At 33.7% G+C, this 19,373-nt stretch overlaps 1 protein-coding gene across 1 annotated transcript in view; it reads right to left on the bottom strand.

Annotated features, from left to right (window-relative positions):
• LOC148837479 (protein prune homolog 2-like) overlaps positions 1 to 19,373 on the bottom strand; it is an 85,201-nt gene that overhangs the window by 51,310 nt on the left and 14,518 nt on the right. The window contains exons 4-6 of the mRNA XM_088910257.1: positions 17,717 to 17,886; positions 12,881 to 13,036; positions 10,356 to 10,450 (exon numbers count right to left, since the gene is read on the bottom strand). Of these exons, the coding sequence (XP_088766383.1) occupies positions 10,356 to 10,450; positions 12,881 to 13,036; positions 17,717 to 17,886 (421 nt within the window). The remainder of the gene's footprint in view (positions 1 to 10,355; positions 10,451 to 12,880; positions 13,037 to 17,716; positions 17,887 to 19,373) is intronic.

The raw sequence follows: 19,373 nt of genomic DNA, 5'->3' as shown, positions 1-19,373 counted from the left end.
GGAGTTATTTTAATGATGGAAACATTTCATGGTTATTAATGTCTGTATGCATTTGCAAAATCCACAATTAAGTTGTGAAAGGACATACAGTAAATGGTTAAAAACAGATTTTAAAAGCTTAAACAGCTAACGCAGTTATAAATCTGTGAGAAAAGATTATTATACTTTAAATGATGTTTGCATACCAAAAACATTCTTCAAGTTTCATTTATTTTTAAACGCTACTGTTTTACGTTAGCAGAAAATTATTTTTAAATAATACAAAACTTGAAGCAGGTAAGTGGCAATCATTAAACAAAAAATAATACTAATGATAAAAGTACAATGTTAAACTTTTAAGCTGCTTTTTATGAACAGTAAAATTTACTTTTTAATGGATTTTAGTTTTTATTAGCCCTATCTAGTTCAGCCATGTAAAGATACTTCAATACAAATTACAAACATGAGAGCTGGAAAGAATGCATAACTCTTACTGATGACTACTGAATCATGATTGATTCATTTATTTCTCCCACTATTAAATCCAACCATTCTTCAAGCATAATATAAAGATAAGCACTACAATTTTTAGGAGACAACTTCAGAGTTATTGTAATTTTAAAAGCGCCACACTTGGAGTTATTACTTGTATAATGAGTTCAAGAAACACACAATAATTATAGCTGAGATAATTATGTCTTCCTTGGCATTTAAGTTTTCAAGTTTTCAAGTTTACTCAGGATGCTGTTGCTCACACAATCCCATTTTGCCTAGCAGTTTTTTCCCCAACTCTTAGTACTGTATGTATACTCTTTTCATACGTTCAGCACAGCTCCTCACACTTACAAATTACAAATTGTCAAAATTATACAATTATGGTCTATTCTTTTCTGTTCTTGCTGAAGGGATTCTGTTTTAATAATCTGTCAATTTACCTACTGGACTTTATAAACATGAAAGGCTGAATGAACAGATTTCACAATCAGACCAATGTTTCAAGATCTGAAACATTAGGAAACTATTTGAAGAATAAGCTGATTAAATTATTCATGACAAATGTTGAACACATGTACAAGATTTTAAACATGATAAAAGGAGATATGTTTTCACCATTGAATCCAGGTATTTAATTCTCTCTCATTTGATAAATAGCAATGTCTTGCTTTACTGGGAGATTTTGATATGAAGTATACCCCAGTTGCTTTCATGAATAATGACTCCAGTGTACTGATGAGGCCTAAATATGACATACAGCCATTTGTTTTGTGTTTGTTACTATAAAGACTCTCTGGCAATGCAACAGTCCTTGTAGAATCAATAAATGCTTCTTACACATATATCAGAATCAGGAAGATTGTGTATGGTACTCATAAATATTATAATGCCTAAAATGACTCATCTCAGTGGTGACTGTAGGCTCAGATTTATTGTACAGTTCATCAACTTCCCAGCATGTAGAATAATGAATGCTTCGTTTACATTGCTAATTGCTGAACCATGGTTACTGCCACCTTCAGCCCTTTCATTTCGCAGTGTTTGCCCTGTATATCAGTCAGTGTTTCAAAATGTAGTTAAATATCTTAAGCAACTTCTTTCTTTCAAGCATTTAGAGTAACAGCATTATTATTATATAAATCCAACTCAGACGTGTCACTATTGATAGTTTCATTTACATCGTCATCACATCACTTTCAATAGCCACTTATCCAATTCAAAATCACAGTGGCTCACAACCTATCCCAGGAAGCCCTGGGTGCATGGCAAGACAATATTTCATTTTCATGTGTTATTATTGTTGTTTTGTAAAAAAAAAAATATCTGGTAGTGTTGCATCATCAGAACTGATGATGTTGCCCAATATTCATAAACACATGCTGAACTGAATTTGAAAAAGTTCAATATTTCCATTACTTTTCCCAAAAGTCTAATTCATAATGATTTGTAATAACACAATACAATACTATATAAATATTAAAGACAATTAAAAATGTATTTTAATGAAATATTCAAATATAATAAATATGTTTTTGATATTTTTGTATTTAAGACTATGTAAGAAAACCACTCTTCTTTTAAGATAAATGCCAATAAAGATTATGGAATTTTGTATTTATTATACATTTTTCCTTTAGCATTATTTAATCGCCAACATTCAAATAAAGCTGGTCCCATTAAACGTAGCATTTTGTACAAAAACTGGAGCCATAACTGAAGTGTTAGGATTGGTTGTGTTAGTACCGTGAAAAAAATGATTAAGAAAGTTTGCAGAGCACAGTTGGGTATCATTTGAAGGCATTTATTTAATGAATGCCAGTTGATTTCTGTTATGTTTTGCCTTCTTAATTTCCCTCATAGTCAGTTTGCCACAATTAATTCTTGAATTCATAAAGAGTTGTGCTTGTGGACCTTGTAGCCCTTCAAATTAACTGTTTATTAGTAGTTTCAAATGGAAAAATCCAAGTGAACTAACAATAACTTCCATAAATAAATAGTGTGGGCTCTTCAAAAAGTGAAATCTGAAAAAGTGCAGGAAGCAGTAGAAACCTGGCTATTCACTATTATGGACATGCATGTTTAATGACTGCACTCTGTGGCATCATTGATTTATTACCAGCATATTCCATTATACTAAATGCAAAAGTAATGTGTTGTGCTAACACAAAAGTTTGGCTTCACATAAGCAGCTGGAAATCAGCAACCATAATATGCATAAATCTAACTCCTACTATGAGATACATGCTGTTTGACAGATATTGTTAACGTACCTTGTATTCATGAATTGTGCGCCTAATACTTGAGTTCTGCATTTGCAACTAGAGGGATGCTGGTTCCTGAAAAATTTAATTTTTTCTCGAAAGTTCCCTGCCTTTCTAAATATAAATGGGAATTGTTTCAGTAGCAGAAGTCTACTTCTGAAAATTGACCAAATTGATCAATCTATTCAGCACTTTGCAAAAGGACTGTGCTCTAGGTTTACTTGTTGTCTAGCACTGAAACATATATCCTAAATGCATACAACTCTTTAGTTTGTCTATTCCACATGCTGATTATAAACTGAATTCCCTTAAACAGCATCTTCAATTTATATCCCTGAAGGGAATGTCAGTGGTTAAAGTTTCTAATATGTCAAAGTACAGTGGATGTACTGTATCTGGTCTTGGTCTTTGTGGTTTATATTGTTTTGGTTTATATATATATTTTACATTTGTTTGATTGCTTTAAATTGGGTATTCCAGTTCAATTTGTTAACTCAAGACTTTTTCAGAACAAATACTATTTCTATAACAGCCTACATAATTCAATTTCCTTTTACACTCTGTTGGCTTTGTTTTACTTCTAAAGGAAAAACACTATTAGATTATTAAAACTGAACAAATTTAGTTAAATTTAGAACATATTCTTCACTTGAAGGTTATGCTTTGTTTTGCTTTTGTCTCTTTTCAATAAATGAAGTGTGACATAAATTAACCAAAATGAATCGCATTATGTGCCTCAATCAACTACAGTAAGTATAAAGCAAAACTGGGTATTACTGTGAAACAAACAGTTTTCTCTAAAACTTTTTAGGTCAAACACCATGTAGCTTTCATGATATAATTCTCTTTTACACTATGCTACCCTGTTATACAGTAATACAGGTGGTGGGAAACTACAGTATGTTATTTATGTTTTGTGTTACAATAACCATTGGCATTTTTGTTCCTGAAATTATTGGTGAAATTAACAGACTATATGCAATATTACGTGGGTGTCACAATACATGTGCAGAAGGGGCGTCTCAACCAGTGTGCAGTCCTGCCTTGTGCCCTGTGCCTGCTGGACTTGTCTCCTGCTCACTGTGACCCCTGACGATGAAGCAGGTAATAAAAATGGATGCATAGATGTGATGGAAGCCAGTTTCACCAGCCTAAAATGTAGCCTTCATCCACACCATTTGTTCTTTTAAATTGTGAATTTTGTAAAACAAAACATTGCAAACTTTATGTAACTACCCATATGCGGACTTTTTTGCGCCAATATTTATTGTCTGGTTTTACCTTTACATACAATACAAAAGCAAGGAAGCATAGGAGTTTTACATGTGCATCATGTTCTAGTTTCAAGTTGAATGTAAATAATGGTAAAAAATACAAGTAAAAACTAAAGTAGACTCAGTACAGTGGGTTTGCAATCTATTTTCAACACTGTATACTGTACACCAGCTAATTGCATTATCAGTCAGACGGGAGTTTTGAAAACCTGTTCAATTAAAAATGTTATCTGACTATAACTATTTTTCTATTATTAATTAAAATTAAAGCAGCTCTGAATCATGTAGAGTAATTTACTCACAGTTGCATGGACGCATCTTAGTAAAACAAAATGAAAGGGGTGATCAAACACTTGCATTTCCTGAAACTATTTAATTTGCATGTTAATGCATAGCAATTGTGCTAACAAGTTTTAAAAGATCTTTAGCATGTTTCAAATTACTGGGCTCACCTTTCATGTTCATTAAATAAACATAAAACAGATGAAAAGGACAGTGTTTTTATTTCAGCTAAAGAGTTGTTGAAAAGTTAGTTGCAGGTTTTTTTATGCACCCAAGGCTTGCCTATTTCTAGAACATCAGAAATTACCAGCCAGTGCTGTATATACAGTACAGTACTTCTCCATAAAGAACTATGAAACAAAAAGTTTTATAGTTTTGAATCTTTATTCTCTGCAGATCTGCAGATTAATTTCCCAGATATAGACCCAACCTGTTGTCTCTTCTTATTTAAAGTGTCAAAAAGACTTATAATAAGCACTTACATAGCGCTTTTCTGGACACTCCACTCAAAGCGCTTTACAGGTAATGGGGACTCCCCTCCACCACCACCTGGATGATGCAACAGCAGCAATGGTGTGCCTGTTCGCTCACCACACGTCAGCTCTCAGTGGGGTGGAGAATGAAGCCAATTCATAGATAGTGATTATTATGAGGCCATGATTGGTAAAGGCCAAAAAGTGCTGTGGGACCACAAGTCCTTGTCCTGGCTGTTCTCTGCCCTAGTCTTCCAGTGGTGGAAGGACCTACTGCAGCCCATACAGTCAGAACTACAGACTCGCTCACCACTTCAGGAAATCGCTGTCCCAGCAACCTGCCCTCATTTACTGTCTATGTTCTTGAGGTATTGCTTCCTATCTGTCAAGCAGTAGTGAAATTCCATTGCAGTGTGAAACAACTTAGCACGTGATTAATACTGCCCTTACTGTTTTTTGGGGTTGTAATGTTCTTTGTTGCTACTGTTACATGCTGTCTTTGTGGCTTGATCGGATGAGATTTAAGTGACTTTGGATAAAATCCAAATTAATAAATGTACATAAACAAGTGTAAAACTAAAGGTAAATGTTTCATCAGATTCAGGACGGTTGGACTATTTGGAATCCCATGACGCTGGAGGATGAGCTGTTTAGAGTTAGAAGACAAAGTGCTTTGAAACGCAATGACCTTTAATGGATTCTCACTATTTTCTTGCATTTAACATTTCCTTAATTCCCATCTGACTGACAACATGCAATACAACAGACACTCAGTGCATAACTGAATATTATAGTAATGTTTTTTTATTTAAAAAATTACAACAGAAGAAGATAAAATATATTGAGTAATTCATTTTTTATATAAATTGCAAAAGCAGACATTTTACTCACAGTAACATTGACTTCACTTTTGGAAGACCTATCAGGGAAGATAATAATTTCCCATTTACAAGGAGAACAGACTTCACCATTCTTGATGATAAACCATTGTAAGAGAATCTCTAAAAAATGTAATCTACCAAATGTTCTGCAACAACTTCTGACACCATGGTGATTGTCAGAGGGAAAAAATCTGCCACATAAAAGGATGTGATGTTTGGAACATAGTTTAATTAACCAAACAGAATTTAAATGTTTTCACTTAAAGCATCTATGCACTTAATTAAGCATGCAGAGAGGGAGAGTAATGCTGAGTCCTCCATATGGTGAATAACTGATTAAATGACTTGAAAGATAAGTGAAAATAGCTGTTTGTTTTTTTAAGTTGATTTCAACAAGTCAATTTGCAAAGCCTCACACTTAAAATGATACTTTAGCTAACTGTACACGCACACCAGCCCATCCCAACTTTATTAACTACACAACACCCTGTGATGTTTTCAGTGATAGCGCACTGAGTTACAGCAAGTTAGGACAGAAATGTTCCAAAGATAAAAGTATGTCAAGAAATTTGTACCAAAAGCTAATCACAAATAAGATAAAATGAAAAACTTAGAAAAGTACTGATTTTTTCTACCATTTGTAGATGGACAGAAAAAGGAATCTATCAAGTAAAATGTGCATCTAAATAAAACTAAGATAAGCTGGTGCAACACAAACACATACTGTAGGTAGGTACTATAGGTCCCTTTTCAGGCCATAAAAGCCCATGGGGAATGGGGGGCAAGGGCCACCATTTTTCTTGACCATCCAACACTGGAGGTGGAGGCAATGTGGTCAATATCACACTCCAACCAGCCTATTACCCCCAGAAGGATTAACCCCCGGAACTCATTTGGAAAGTAGGCTGAGAGGACCTGGGAGCCATCTGGAAGGATTTAGAGCAAGCTACAGTACATCATTTGCCCCTACCTGGGATTGAACCCGAGACCTTCCGGTCAGGAGCTAAACGCCATTGTCGTCTGAGCTACCACAGCTCCAACACAGATACATACACATTGCATATATAGTGTGCCAAATCTGTGTAAAATCACAAATACCTCAACATTTCCTTTATTCAAAATCCTCACTGTAAGACGTATATTCAGATTCTGTTTAATGGCATATGTCATTGTTGAGAACGGTCTTTAAGAGTTTAAGTAAGATAATGTGAAAAGTAAAAGTAGTGGTCCTTCAGTGAATTATTGAACATAATAAGCACTAGTACAAACTGTAAACACTTCAATGTAAAAATGCAGTTAATGATTAAGGATAATTTTGCACACATTGCAGTATTTATATGCATTTTTATCAATCTTAATTACATGTAATAATAAGTGAATGATACAGTATGCAGTATTTACCTTTCATGTTTGTCTTTTTATTATATATTGTACTGCTGTGAGATTATTGTGCTTTATTTGTTTGAAGATACAATTACCACCTGCTGTGACTGTAAACACATACTATATTAAAAAAAACTGACTTTTCATGAAACTGCTTTTAACATGCTTTTAAGTATACACTTACAAATTAATCTCCACATTTTATTTAATTTATATGAATATAATTCTGTAGGTGCATAGGAGGAACTGTGTGATTAATAATATGTGCAAAAATGAAAACACTAATAAATATCTGGAGGAGTTTAGCACACTCTTCAGCTCTTGCTTGTGCTTATAAAATAATAACTTCACAAATCATCACTGAAATCTCACTTTCTTCCAGGCTGCCCCATTATAACTTAATTGAAACTAATTTATTTAGTTTGAAATGTATTTCCAGCAAACTGAAACGATGCATTTATTACTTGTTATTTTCAAACACAATTAAAAAATAATATATAAATATATACATACTGCAAATGACATGCATATAACAAATTCATTTAGGCCCATTTAAGCACATTAGTAACACACCATGTGGCAGTAAGACTGGGACTACAAGAAGACCCCTTGGCGATTTATTTTATATTAAATCTCTAATGGCCTCTCTCCTTAGCTTTGTAAAATATGCACAAAAGTCCAGACTATGCAGCCATTGAAATGAATGGTTATTTATTCACTAAACGAGAACCCCATGTTTAATGTTCCTTGGACATAAGGTAGTCTAGGGAAGTCGCATCCCTACAGCTACATACATCATTTATTTTACACATACCCTAATATCTCACAACAGGCACCAGGAAAAATATCTTCGTAAAAAAACATTATAAGTTGCAAAGTATTTTGTATAAAAATGCAGCCACAGGACCACAAAAAATGAATTTATTTACAATATTCCTTTTGACTTCCTCACAGACCCACTAGTAAAGTGCTAACTCTTCTATGTCTAGTCTTTGAGAATCTTAATTTTGGAAAGTAACATCATAATTCTGCTTCAAACCCATCCATCTGCAATTAGGGTTTAGACTTATCTCACTGCATGATTCTAAAAGTTGTGGTTAACTTATTGGCAGTCGCAGGCCTAATCAGTCTTAAGATATGAATACACACATTAGATTTACAAACCATGAACTATTCATAAATGATAGCTTTTCAAACTTGAGTCTAAAAGTGCAAGACAAATCAATAACTTCACAGCAGTGTTTCACCACCTACAGTATGTCCGATGTATGGGGTGTGTCCAAAGTGTCATTTTATTTGTAACTTAGTAATAATGTCTTCAGAAGACTTTTTTAGAATACACGTGTGTAAATTTATATGTCATTATAAGCAATTATTTCTTTACGTTTCTGCCTTCTAATGGAAAACATTTCATACTTCATCTGTCAGATTTCACCACTAGGTGGCACTAATATACCCAAATCCAGAAATTGTAAAATATCAGAAAACTTCAAAAGTAATGTTACAATAACCTTTGGAACGGCTAGCTTCTACCTTTTCAAGGGTTGTTAATAAGGAACTACAAACCAGAATTCTGGCAAAATAATGAGAGAAAGTAAATTCTGCAGCCAGACATTTTAGGTGTTTCAGGGGGGATGACATAGAGAAGGGGTGGCTCATAAACCACAGACTGGTAAATCAGGGCAAAATCAAAGAAAAGAGAGGCTGTGGGTAAGACAAAAAACACAGGAAGAAAAATGTCATGGAATGTGTTGAGGAGTAAATCAAATGTCAATTGTTGAGGGTCCTGCCTCTGCTGAAATTAAAATTTAAACAGCTGCTGAGTATAAAAATATACTTAATTGAAGTGTAATGTATTTGTTCTACATATATGCTTGTTTTAGGGTATCATTATATTTTTATAATTTTATCTTATTTTTTTCATTGTAAAAGTAGCACATCCATTAAAAATTCAGTATTCACACCTCAATAATTAGCTATTTACATAAAGAATTTGTAACTTAATAACTTGATATATTTAACCAGAATTGTCATAGTACCTTGAAAGGTATTCTATATTCTCTGAATTAAAAAAAACATTTTTTTATTTGTACCTCTTTTTAAACTGAAGGCAGTATTTCTGCAGAGCATAGCATTTAAGAAATATATTTTTATGCCTTAAACATTCCATAAATTCAGTACAGACTGAATTACAGACACAGAAGCTTTCTTTTAAATTTAAAAGGTTTGTCTAATTTTTGTAAATGAAGGTGTCTGAAACAGTTGGTAACAGACAAAATTTGAATCCTGAAGTGAATTTGAAAGTGTTGTCAATTCTAAGCTTTGCTTAGAACTTGGTTATTAAAATGCAGCTGTTGTTTACAATTATTAACATTTTCACAGTATGTTGAAAAATAAAATTAATTTAAAGGAGTGTTCTAAGCTTTGTAGACCTGGTTATTAAAATGAAGCTGCTGAGGTAAAAATTCTTAACAGTTTTTACAGTATGTTAGAAAATACAATTCTAATTTAGATCATCACATTACTATAAGCAAACTCCTAACTAACATTTTGGCTGATGTAGTTTCTAAAACAAACTGCAATGTGGAAAGGTATACAGATGAATATAAATTATAACGCAAATGCAAATCATTATGAAACACTAAGAATTCATCAGTACTGTTTGTATCAACCAGATAAAAAATGTGAAAGAGCACAAATGACAAAATGAAGTTGGCAAGATGAAAAATAGCACCAAGGCTCTCACTAAGTAATATGTTTAAACACCAAAGCAGTACTTTTCTAGAAAGGCAAGGTTATCTGAATAAATGGCTGATCCATTGCTTACCAAATCCTCGTCATAGGTTCATAGCTAGTTTTTTTTTCCAGATACCTCCATCATTACAGTATGTGTTATGATTCTGCCTTACTTTATATGGTTTATGTATTGTATATGCTATTAAAATGCAGATGTAAGAACCCATCTGTCCCCTGAAATTTCATTTTAATTGTGCCAAACTGGCACAATTTTACCTACTGACTTTGAAGCAAGCAAATCCCTGTTGAGAGATGTCATTGCTGGTCCACACCTCAGAAAATGGGGGTATAATTTTTCATGTGTGATGTTTTAAAACATTGTGATAAATCACTTCTCAACCAAAGGGATATTAATATGGATTTTATGCAAATCAGTCTGCAAACTAACAATTGGAACTACAATGAGTTAGGTGGTATGTCAGTCGTACACTGACAACGAGAAAATAAGTGGCAACTTTCTTGAGTGAGAGGCCCACCCTTTAGCTGTGACACTGCTATACTTCTTTAAGTCTCCAGTAAAGAATTGCTTACCTCAAGGTTCATGTAAACAGTGCTAATTGCCACTTTAATATCTCCATCTGACAGCTCTTTTATTTCCTTTAGCAGCACCTGCTCCATATTGGTACCTAAAACAGATTTAAAAATGTAAATGTTAGGTAGGTCAAGAAATCCTGTGATACAAATTGTTCTGAAAATGTTAAAGTAAAAATATCTGCTTCAGAAAATCACATCTTCAGTTTCCACATTTTGTTAACTGTGGGTTCAATTACTAAGGATTAGGACTAGTCCTAAATGTCTAATGAGCCCTTTGCAATACACTGTCAGAACATATGGACCTAATTTAAATTAAAACAATCAAAACTTCAACCATTTAAGCAAATTCAAACTTCCTTTGTGTAGAAAGTGTAGGACTGGGTTTGGAATTTGTAACCAGAAGATTATTTTGAAATTTTCAAACAAATCTAAATTATGTAATCATATTTTTTTTAAAATTATTTGTCTCGTTATATTTTATAAACATTACTCTACAAAGGTTAGAAAATCACTAAGTATCAGTACTCATCCCAAATGATATCACTAAAAATAAGTATGTTTCAATACAACAGATCTTCTCCCTAGTAAAATCAATTGTTCTCATGTTTACATTGTTAAAATTGAGGCTTCTGAACCAAATAATTGAAATAGTCAGATCTACAATGAGATTAACTGTTCTGCTGAAACAAAGTAGAAGGCTAATTAACCAGGGACAGCTCTAATGGGCTCTAAAATGATGCCGGGGCACATCCTAATTGTTTAATCGTCTACCTGAAAACAATGAAAAGCTGTCATTAAGGTCTGATATTGGAACGCTGCATTAGCAAAGCCAGAAAGGCATTCAGAAGGAAAACACGACTGGGTCTGCATTATAGACCTGCACAGCAAGATATCTAAACAGATCTGTTTTGAAATGTCTCTTGAAAAATATCCCTCTTATGCATTTTATTTTATTAAGTGATATTAATTACCACTATACACTAACAGTGCAGCCATTCAATAGAAGTGTTGAACTGCATATAATGCTCATTTGTAAAAAATAGCATGTAAAGAAAAGTATCTCTTACATACACAACATGAGCTGTATCTGTAGCTGACAGTGCGATCTAGAGAAAGGAGAAGCTACAAGCTACACTTCTACAGAAATGTGTCAAATTCCAGACAGAAATGTTTCAGAAGCACTTGTAATCAATATAAAGATTTATTCAGAACAATAGCATTACTCTACTAAACAAGATATAGGCTGTTTATCTTTCTTTATGAAAAACAACAACATAGATGGTAGCTTATTGATTCAAGAATCTCATCCAGCCATTTCTTGAAAATTGTCAAATGAATTGAAGCAACAAAACACTTGGTTGTCCACAGGTAGTACGGGATATGCTTTATGTAAACTCTGCAACATTCTGCTAGAATAAATGAAAGGATAATTTGATTGATTAATTGATTGATAAAAATCTGAGGGACAACAGAGATTCCTTTGTCATTTTTTAAACATACCATAACTATATGCTTCAGTATATACTGTAATGCCTCTAATTTCTCTAATTTGATGTGAAGTATCTTGTCATCTCACACTGAAATGCCCTGTGTGATTGAGTCTGTCTGACATGTTACACCACAATGAACAATAGATTCAATAATCCACCATGCTTTCTAGGTTACATTTAACAATTCAGTCAGTGGGTTAAAATAATCAAATGACTCAACAAATGTTGAGGTACACAACTGGTCATCACTGGCCTAACTAAGCAGCATGAGTGTTATTGTATGATTAGTTGAACTACCAACTTCTTAACTAATATAATAACTTGATCAAATTATTATTTTTCTTCCCAAGTATGTAATAACCAGGCAAAGAAGATGGAGCTGAAAAATCCTAGAAAACTTTGGATTCCTTGGACCTTAGTTACTACTGATGTAGTCCTAATTAGTGTTACTGTATTAGTCCACAAAGCTATTTATTCAGGACTTGTGAATAATAACTGGAACTAGACAACACCTTTAATTTTGTATTGACTGAAGACCATTAAAAAACACTGCTGTGAAAGGGGTTGTGTTTCCATACAAAACACAAAGGTAAATGGAAGGTTCCAGAAAACATACCTTTGCAAAACCAAATCATCATAACAGAGAATGCAGAACATCTGTTGGACTTAACTAATTCATTTAATAGCCACACATACATTATTACAAAATAAAATGGCAAATGACCAATTAGGCACAAATGGAAAATCAGATTACCTTAAATTATCAGACAACATAAATATCATGAATACGAGAAACTGTGTTTCATATACAGTACCAGGAAAGCAATATTAATCTCTCCTTATGACTAGCTACTGAATTCAGTTTTAGTTTTATGCATGCTTGCATTACATGAATAAAAACTGTTAGTTCTAGTAGATGGACAGTTTGTGTGTGAGTGCACAATGTTAAATAAACAGAAAGATCTTTTGTGCAATGTAAGTTTGCATACTACAGTATATGTTCAGTTATCAATAACAACATCTTTAATTTACCTTGGGACTCAAGCTTAGGTGATTTTAAATTGATGGCACGGTCTTGTATACCCAGGTCTTCTAACTTCTTTTCCAGTTCACTGATCAGCTCTTCATGGTCAGGTGTAAGCGTGCCGTGTTTGGAAGACTTCTTTAGAGATTGAAACAGCAAAGCTTCTAAAATAAAATGAAAAGGCTACCGATAAGCAATCAAAGCTACACAAGAACACAAGAAAGGTTACAAACAAGAGAAGCCCATTCAGCCCATCAGCCTACTTGCTAGTAAGTTAAGTCATCCAAGGATAACATCTGCCCATTTTTGGATGCCAGGGTATCAGCTTCAAAAACATAGCTTGTAACTGGATACTCCCACAGCCCTTTGTATGAAGTTGTACCTCCTGTTCTTCCACATACTGCACTGTATGCACATATGCACTTCCACATACTGTAGCTTTCACTTTAAATGCTCACTACACTGAAAGGCTATTTTTTTCTGAAGACATTTTTACCCTATGTTCGTATATTGGAACAACTTTTAAACCCCCCAAAATACTTGGTGATATACAGAAGAATTATCCACATAAATGCTATGTGTACAGTATGTACAGATGTGTGTGTGATGGTATACGGCAGTGCTAAAATCTCAGATTTAAATATGCACAGCATCAGTAATGGAGTTATAATACAAGAGTTATTTACAAATGAGATCAATTGATAATGGTCTTTCATTGCAAAAATGTTAAATATTTTGTTAATTTTTGTAGTTAATGAAAATTATATAGCACAAATTATGTTTGTGGAGGTCATATACTGTATATCTACGGTCTACTTTTTTGTGGGCAGATACTGTTTTAAGTAATTTTGTGACAAACACAAACACAAGCTATCCCCTTTAGTTGGGTCTGTTCTGTATGATACTGAATGTAAATTAGCCTATACTGGTAAACCCCCCAGAATATAATATAATAATTTGATCGTAAATCAAAACAAATTTTCAGATCTTATTGGAGTCTTACACAATAGACGGAGCTGGAAGTTTATCTGGATGTAATGGAACGATGCTAAAGCCATCATGGGGATTAAGCATAAAGGGAAAGCTCTATATTAACATTCCTTGTTAACTCCTGTTCTTTTGTAGGGGCCAGATGCCACAGCACATTATGAAAAAAACAGGAGGACATATACATTACATCATTTGTCCCATAGCTATCGCACAAGTTTAAACTCCCTGCATCCTATTTTTGTCCCCTGATGACTGGAAACACCCTTTATATTTTAGTGAGCTTATCCAAACCTGAGACAAACTGCTCCTGCTAATCCCATAAACAGATCATAATCTAGTCTATGTTCTAATAAAAAAGTAATGCAAGGGTATGTCTCGGAAAAAACTCAAAAGAGAAATGACTGCAGTACATAGCTGGAATGCATGACTGAAACAGACACAAGAGAACTGGAAATCATTGGAAAATGGAATCAAAAACTTATCTGATTTTGCAAAAGTACCACCTAGATATCACAATTTTAACAGACTCTAGGGATATAATTCCTTGACTTAGTTACTACTGTAGGTAATGTTTATCAGTTAGGTATAATTGATGGAAGACACTTAAATACCTGATATAAAATAACTAACATTATACAGTACTTCTCACTGATGACATGGCAAAGCACAGCTTTGTTATGATAGCATATAGGGATTTCAAATTTTGTTGTAAAGTTCTAGAAATGTATAACAAAAAAATGTTGATGACTTTACAATTGCAACACATTATAGTTTTCTTCATGTATGTCTTTGAATGCATTAAAATAGAAAGATTGATTTAGTGGCTATGTATAGAAAAACAAAATTGATCCGATTATTTATATTTCATTTCATTATTTCATTATGCTCTTCAAAATAAAACACAAAGAATGTGGGTGCCCTGTCAGAAATTACATTTCGTTGTGAACAGAGCTTTTTCATAAGTTGCAAAGTACAGAAAATGATATACCAATTTTATTTTTCTTGGAATTTGTAATTAAGAATTAATTCCTTCCTGTACTGATGCACAAACAAATGAATGTTTGACCATGGGTTTGAATAATGATAACTACAGTACTATTTAAGTTATCATTTACTGAAAGGCAGTATTGTTTCACTGTATCCACTGCAGCATATAACATTGAAACAAATGTCTTTTGAGGAACCAATATAGAGGCTTATAACTTGTACACCTACATTATCACACCACATGCCACTGGTAATACTGTGAGTCCCATTGTGACTCCCAGCAGGTTCACCTTTGATCGGGGGAGAGAAGTGGCTCACAGATAAGATATGCAACCTCTTAGATACCAGGCTAGGGCCCTCTCTGGTTGATGTATTTGGAAGCTCCTAATGTCAGAGTTCTTTAAATGCCAAAACGACAGAATGTTTCCTGAACTCTACAGTAATATAGAAATAATATCAGGTAATTTCATTGGATTTCATGTATGAAATTTCAGCCCTGTTATGAATGTACAAGAGAAAACTGTACAGTGTTCCAATGTCAAGTTACAGGGACACCATCTCATGGCACACATGTATTTATTAGAATGGATAGCCTGAGACTATCCTGCATGAATCAGAAAAACTTTTATTCCTTTATATGACTATAATAATGTATGTAATGCAATTCCAGTCTGCAAAGCCATTTAAAAAAATTCCAAGCATTACCAAGGAAAAAGGCTACAGCTGATCCTATTTAGTTAGCAATGTGTTAGATTTACTTTTATAGACCCAGTTTTTAACTTTTTAACTTTTTAATTCCCTTTTTCAAAGGTACATTTAGCAATTTGCTCTTCTCTTGTATTTTAGAAAGTACTACAGCGGTGTTCACAAGGAATAACAAGAATTCCTTTCAGGAATTAAGCATATTGAAAGGTTTATGGAGTTTTTTAGTCACCGTAAATCTAGTGTAACCCTACTGGCTGAAGGTCAACCTCTTTGCCACAGGACAAGGAGCCTGGGACCCCTATGAAGAGTAAGGAGTGACCAAGGGGCCCCGGCACAGGTGGAAATTAGGAGGAAGGACGCAAAAGACACATGCAAGGGAGAGAAGGGGGGTTAATCATTGCATTTAAAGTTTTTTTTCATGTGGAGAAATGACATCAGGAATGATCACAAATCTTTGACAGCTTAGGTTGATTGAACTTGGTCGTTGTCATCCCTCCTGAACTGTCACTCTGAACTCCATTAACAGGCAAAGAAACAGCATAACACTACCCAACTAGTCTGAATATCATCTGGATTTGAAAGACTCACGCAGGTCTCTTATTGATATCCTACGTAAGCAGAACTACACATAAACGACTACCCACATGTAACTTGAAAAAAAAATGTTTATATGAGAAAGCCAACATCAATACCTAAAACAACAACATGGCATACGAGTCAAAACTGTGAAGCAGAAGGAATCTCAGGTCAGACGAAATATTTGAACACTGCAGTGTGTGAGAAGAACAGCAACAGAGATATTGCCAGATTGTTTTGTTGTATGTACTCCTAAAATGTGGTGGTAGGAGCAATCATTCTTCTATTCTGCATCATCCTATACTGTACCCTCAGGGAGGTGAAAGGCGGTTGACTGCTTTTTGTTTTCAACTTGACAATGACCCTTTACATACTAAACTGAAATTCCTTTAATTAGGAAGGAGATTTGATATTGATACTCAAATAGAGGATGCACAAAATCTAAGTCTATTGTTAACTATACTGAAAGATTATAAAAGGAGTTTTAGAGAATACTAGAAATGAAGACCACACCTATTGTAACTGTGCTTTGGGAAAAGAGTCACTGACTAAGTGAATAGACTGAAATATAATAATTATACAGTATGTGAATTCTATCAGGGAAGGTACTGTGACATTGTGATGAGAAAAATGTGTAATACACTGCCAGTAAAGTATAGGATTACTTGCATTTCTTTTTAAAAGATAAATACAGTACCTCCATATATTTGTATATAGAAACAGTCTATTCAGATTCTCCTTCTTTTAGAGTGTTCGTAAGATTGCCAGGTGCCCCTATAATTTTGACGAAGAGTATATGTAATTAAAAATACAGGCCACTACTCAAATAGAGGATGCATAAAATCATAGGTAACTCCAGTGTACTGCAATGAATGCAATCTGTAAACTTAGTATGTTTTTAAATCTTGCACCTTTGTCTTTTTATCGCAACTAAGAAGACATGCCGGTACCTTTAGATACTTTATTAATCCCGTGAGGGAAATTGCAGTGCAACAGCAGCTTGGCACAGTGTAACGAAAAGATACAATAATACAACAATACAATACAGCAAGTACAGTCAGTAAGAAGTGCAGTAAATCAAATTATTCATGGATACTCATACATTATTCTGCTTCTATTGAAAAAGTTAATGACACATCACTATGTACTTTAAATGACAAACAAGTCTTTAATACCTACATTGAAAGAACAGATTGCTTACTTTAGACACTACTGCATCACAGAAATACCAAATTTAGAACTTTTACAGATCATTTACCTATAAAAATCCCAAATATACAACCAATACAGAGTTGTTCCCTTCCTCTAACTCCTACAGAAATTCAAACTGTCATGCAAAGAACCCCAATGACATGGGAAACTGCCTTTTTTTCTCCTTTTTCTTACACTTTGCTTTCAAATGCACTTTAAAATGCAATGAGTTGTTACTCTTTAACAAACTCTTAACTCCCCGCTTCTTCTATTAATGCCTCCTGAGGCCTTGAAAAGGGATTGTTAACCAAAAAATGGATCGCATTCTTTGCATGAGGAGTTTCAGTAACACTCCATTAAATCCTTGGGCGATTAGCATTAGAGGAGCTCCTCACCTCTGAGGAGATGAGCCAGTGGCTGTACGAGCAGCTCTGGTGCCTCTTGAAGAATCTCTCTCGCTACCAGGGAGGTGGATGATGACAGCTCCTGTAACTCCTGACTGCCTCCCCATCTCTCACAGGGATTGATAACTCTGACAACGGACGATTCCAAAGCTCTGTCTTCACTGAAAATGCAAAGAGAAAGTTGTAAATTGCTTATCTACATAAGACAATGCTATAGCCCTTGGCAAGAAAAAAAATGTAAAAAAAAAACTCTTTTTTTTTTCCATTTGTTACGAGTGATTCTTGTAGCTTATTTATCCAGGAACTGCCAGCTGAGATGTACTAGCTCATTTCCATTGGAATCCTGCTAATACCTTACCTAGTTTTCCAGCTGAGTGGATTGAACCAAAAGGAGGTCAAGTGACTTGCCCTCTTTCCAAACCATCAGCCCATCCCCCTAAAATGCACTCTGTATGTTTTGTTTTTTTATACACCAAACTGTTTTTCATAACTTGGGTTTTTTATTGTTCTAGCCAATAAAATCAATGCTCACGGAGAACATATTTTGAAAGCTATTAAAAGTCAATTAAAAGTAAAAGCAAACAGAACAATCAGTAACCGAAAAAACACCCTGAGCCTTATAGTTTTCTAAGCAAAAACTTTACTTCTTAACTTCTTAGAAGTAAAAAGTTATTACAAGAAATTACGCATTTTCACTTGAAAAAAAATGAATTATGCAAAAGATGGGACATTTAAATAAAAAAAAGTTTCTGTTAAGTTATGGAACCAAGAACAAAAAGTTAGAGGCATCAATGAATGTGTTTTTAATGCTGATTTCTTGTTAGGCTTCACTAAAAGGCAAAGATACATTCAGTTAAGGAAGAGTTACTGAAATAAATGTCTGCCATTTGTTTCCATCTTTACTCTTTTAACCACATAAAAAAATAGAATAGAAATAGAAAATAGATTTCTGCTATATTTTAAAAAAATTGGAAGAAAGTGTTAAAATAACAATTAGATTCCAGAAAAAAAGTAAAATGTGTCTGTATGAACACTACAAGAACTCACATCAATGAAAGTAAAAAAAAATTATAAAATTGTCTGCTTTCCTTAAAAATCACCATTTTATGTGTTTTATAGTTCGTCAAAGAACAATGTCAAAGCCCTTTAGCTAAGAATATGAGCTAAGAGCTTTTTTTTACTTTGTGATATAAAGTATATTATCATATTAAAAGAAAAGTAACAGATATCTTCGAATTTTTTTTTTTAATGTTTTAAATGTTTGATTTATATATCCAGTAAATGTTATACATTACTTTCATCATTTTTGCAACTGAATCCAAATATCTTCTTGTTTTTTAGAATGGAATGTGTTTAACAATGTAGGCAAAATGTAAGAAATGTCTTCATGGCACTTAAAATCAATTACTTTTCAATAAAATACATGCCAACAAACTATTTATGAAGGGAATTAAACATTTACACACATGATGTTTTTAAATGTAAACTACTGATTACAAATGTATAACCACTTTGATGTAGAATGTCCAAATTGTTTTAGATTTCATTGAGACACCACCTTTGCTGTTGATACCAATTTCATCTCAATACACAAACATCTGTGAAGAATTATGGGTCAGATTAAAAAAGAGTCAGTGATAAAACAAAA

The sequence above is a fragment of the Atractosteus spatula genome, chromosome 3 (genome assembly GCF_055471065.1).
Source record: "Atractosteus spatula isolate fAtrSpa1 chromosome 3, fAtrSpa1.hap1, whole genome shotgun sequence".
Classification (NCBI taxonomy): Eukaryota; Metazoa; Chordata; class Actinopteri; order Semionotiformes; family Lepisosteidae; genus Atractosteus; species Atractosteus spatula.
The sequence above is the reverse complement of the archived record's forward strand: the minus strand, read 5'-3'. Positions and strand labels throughout refer to the sequence as shown.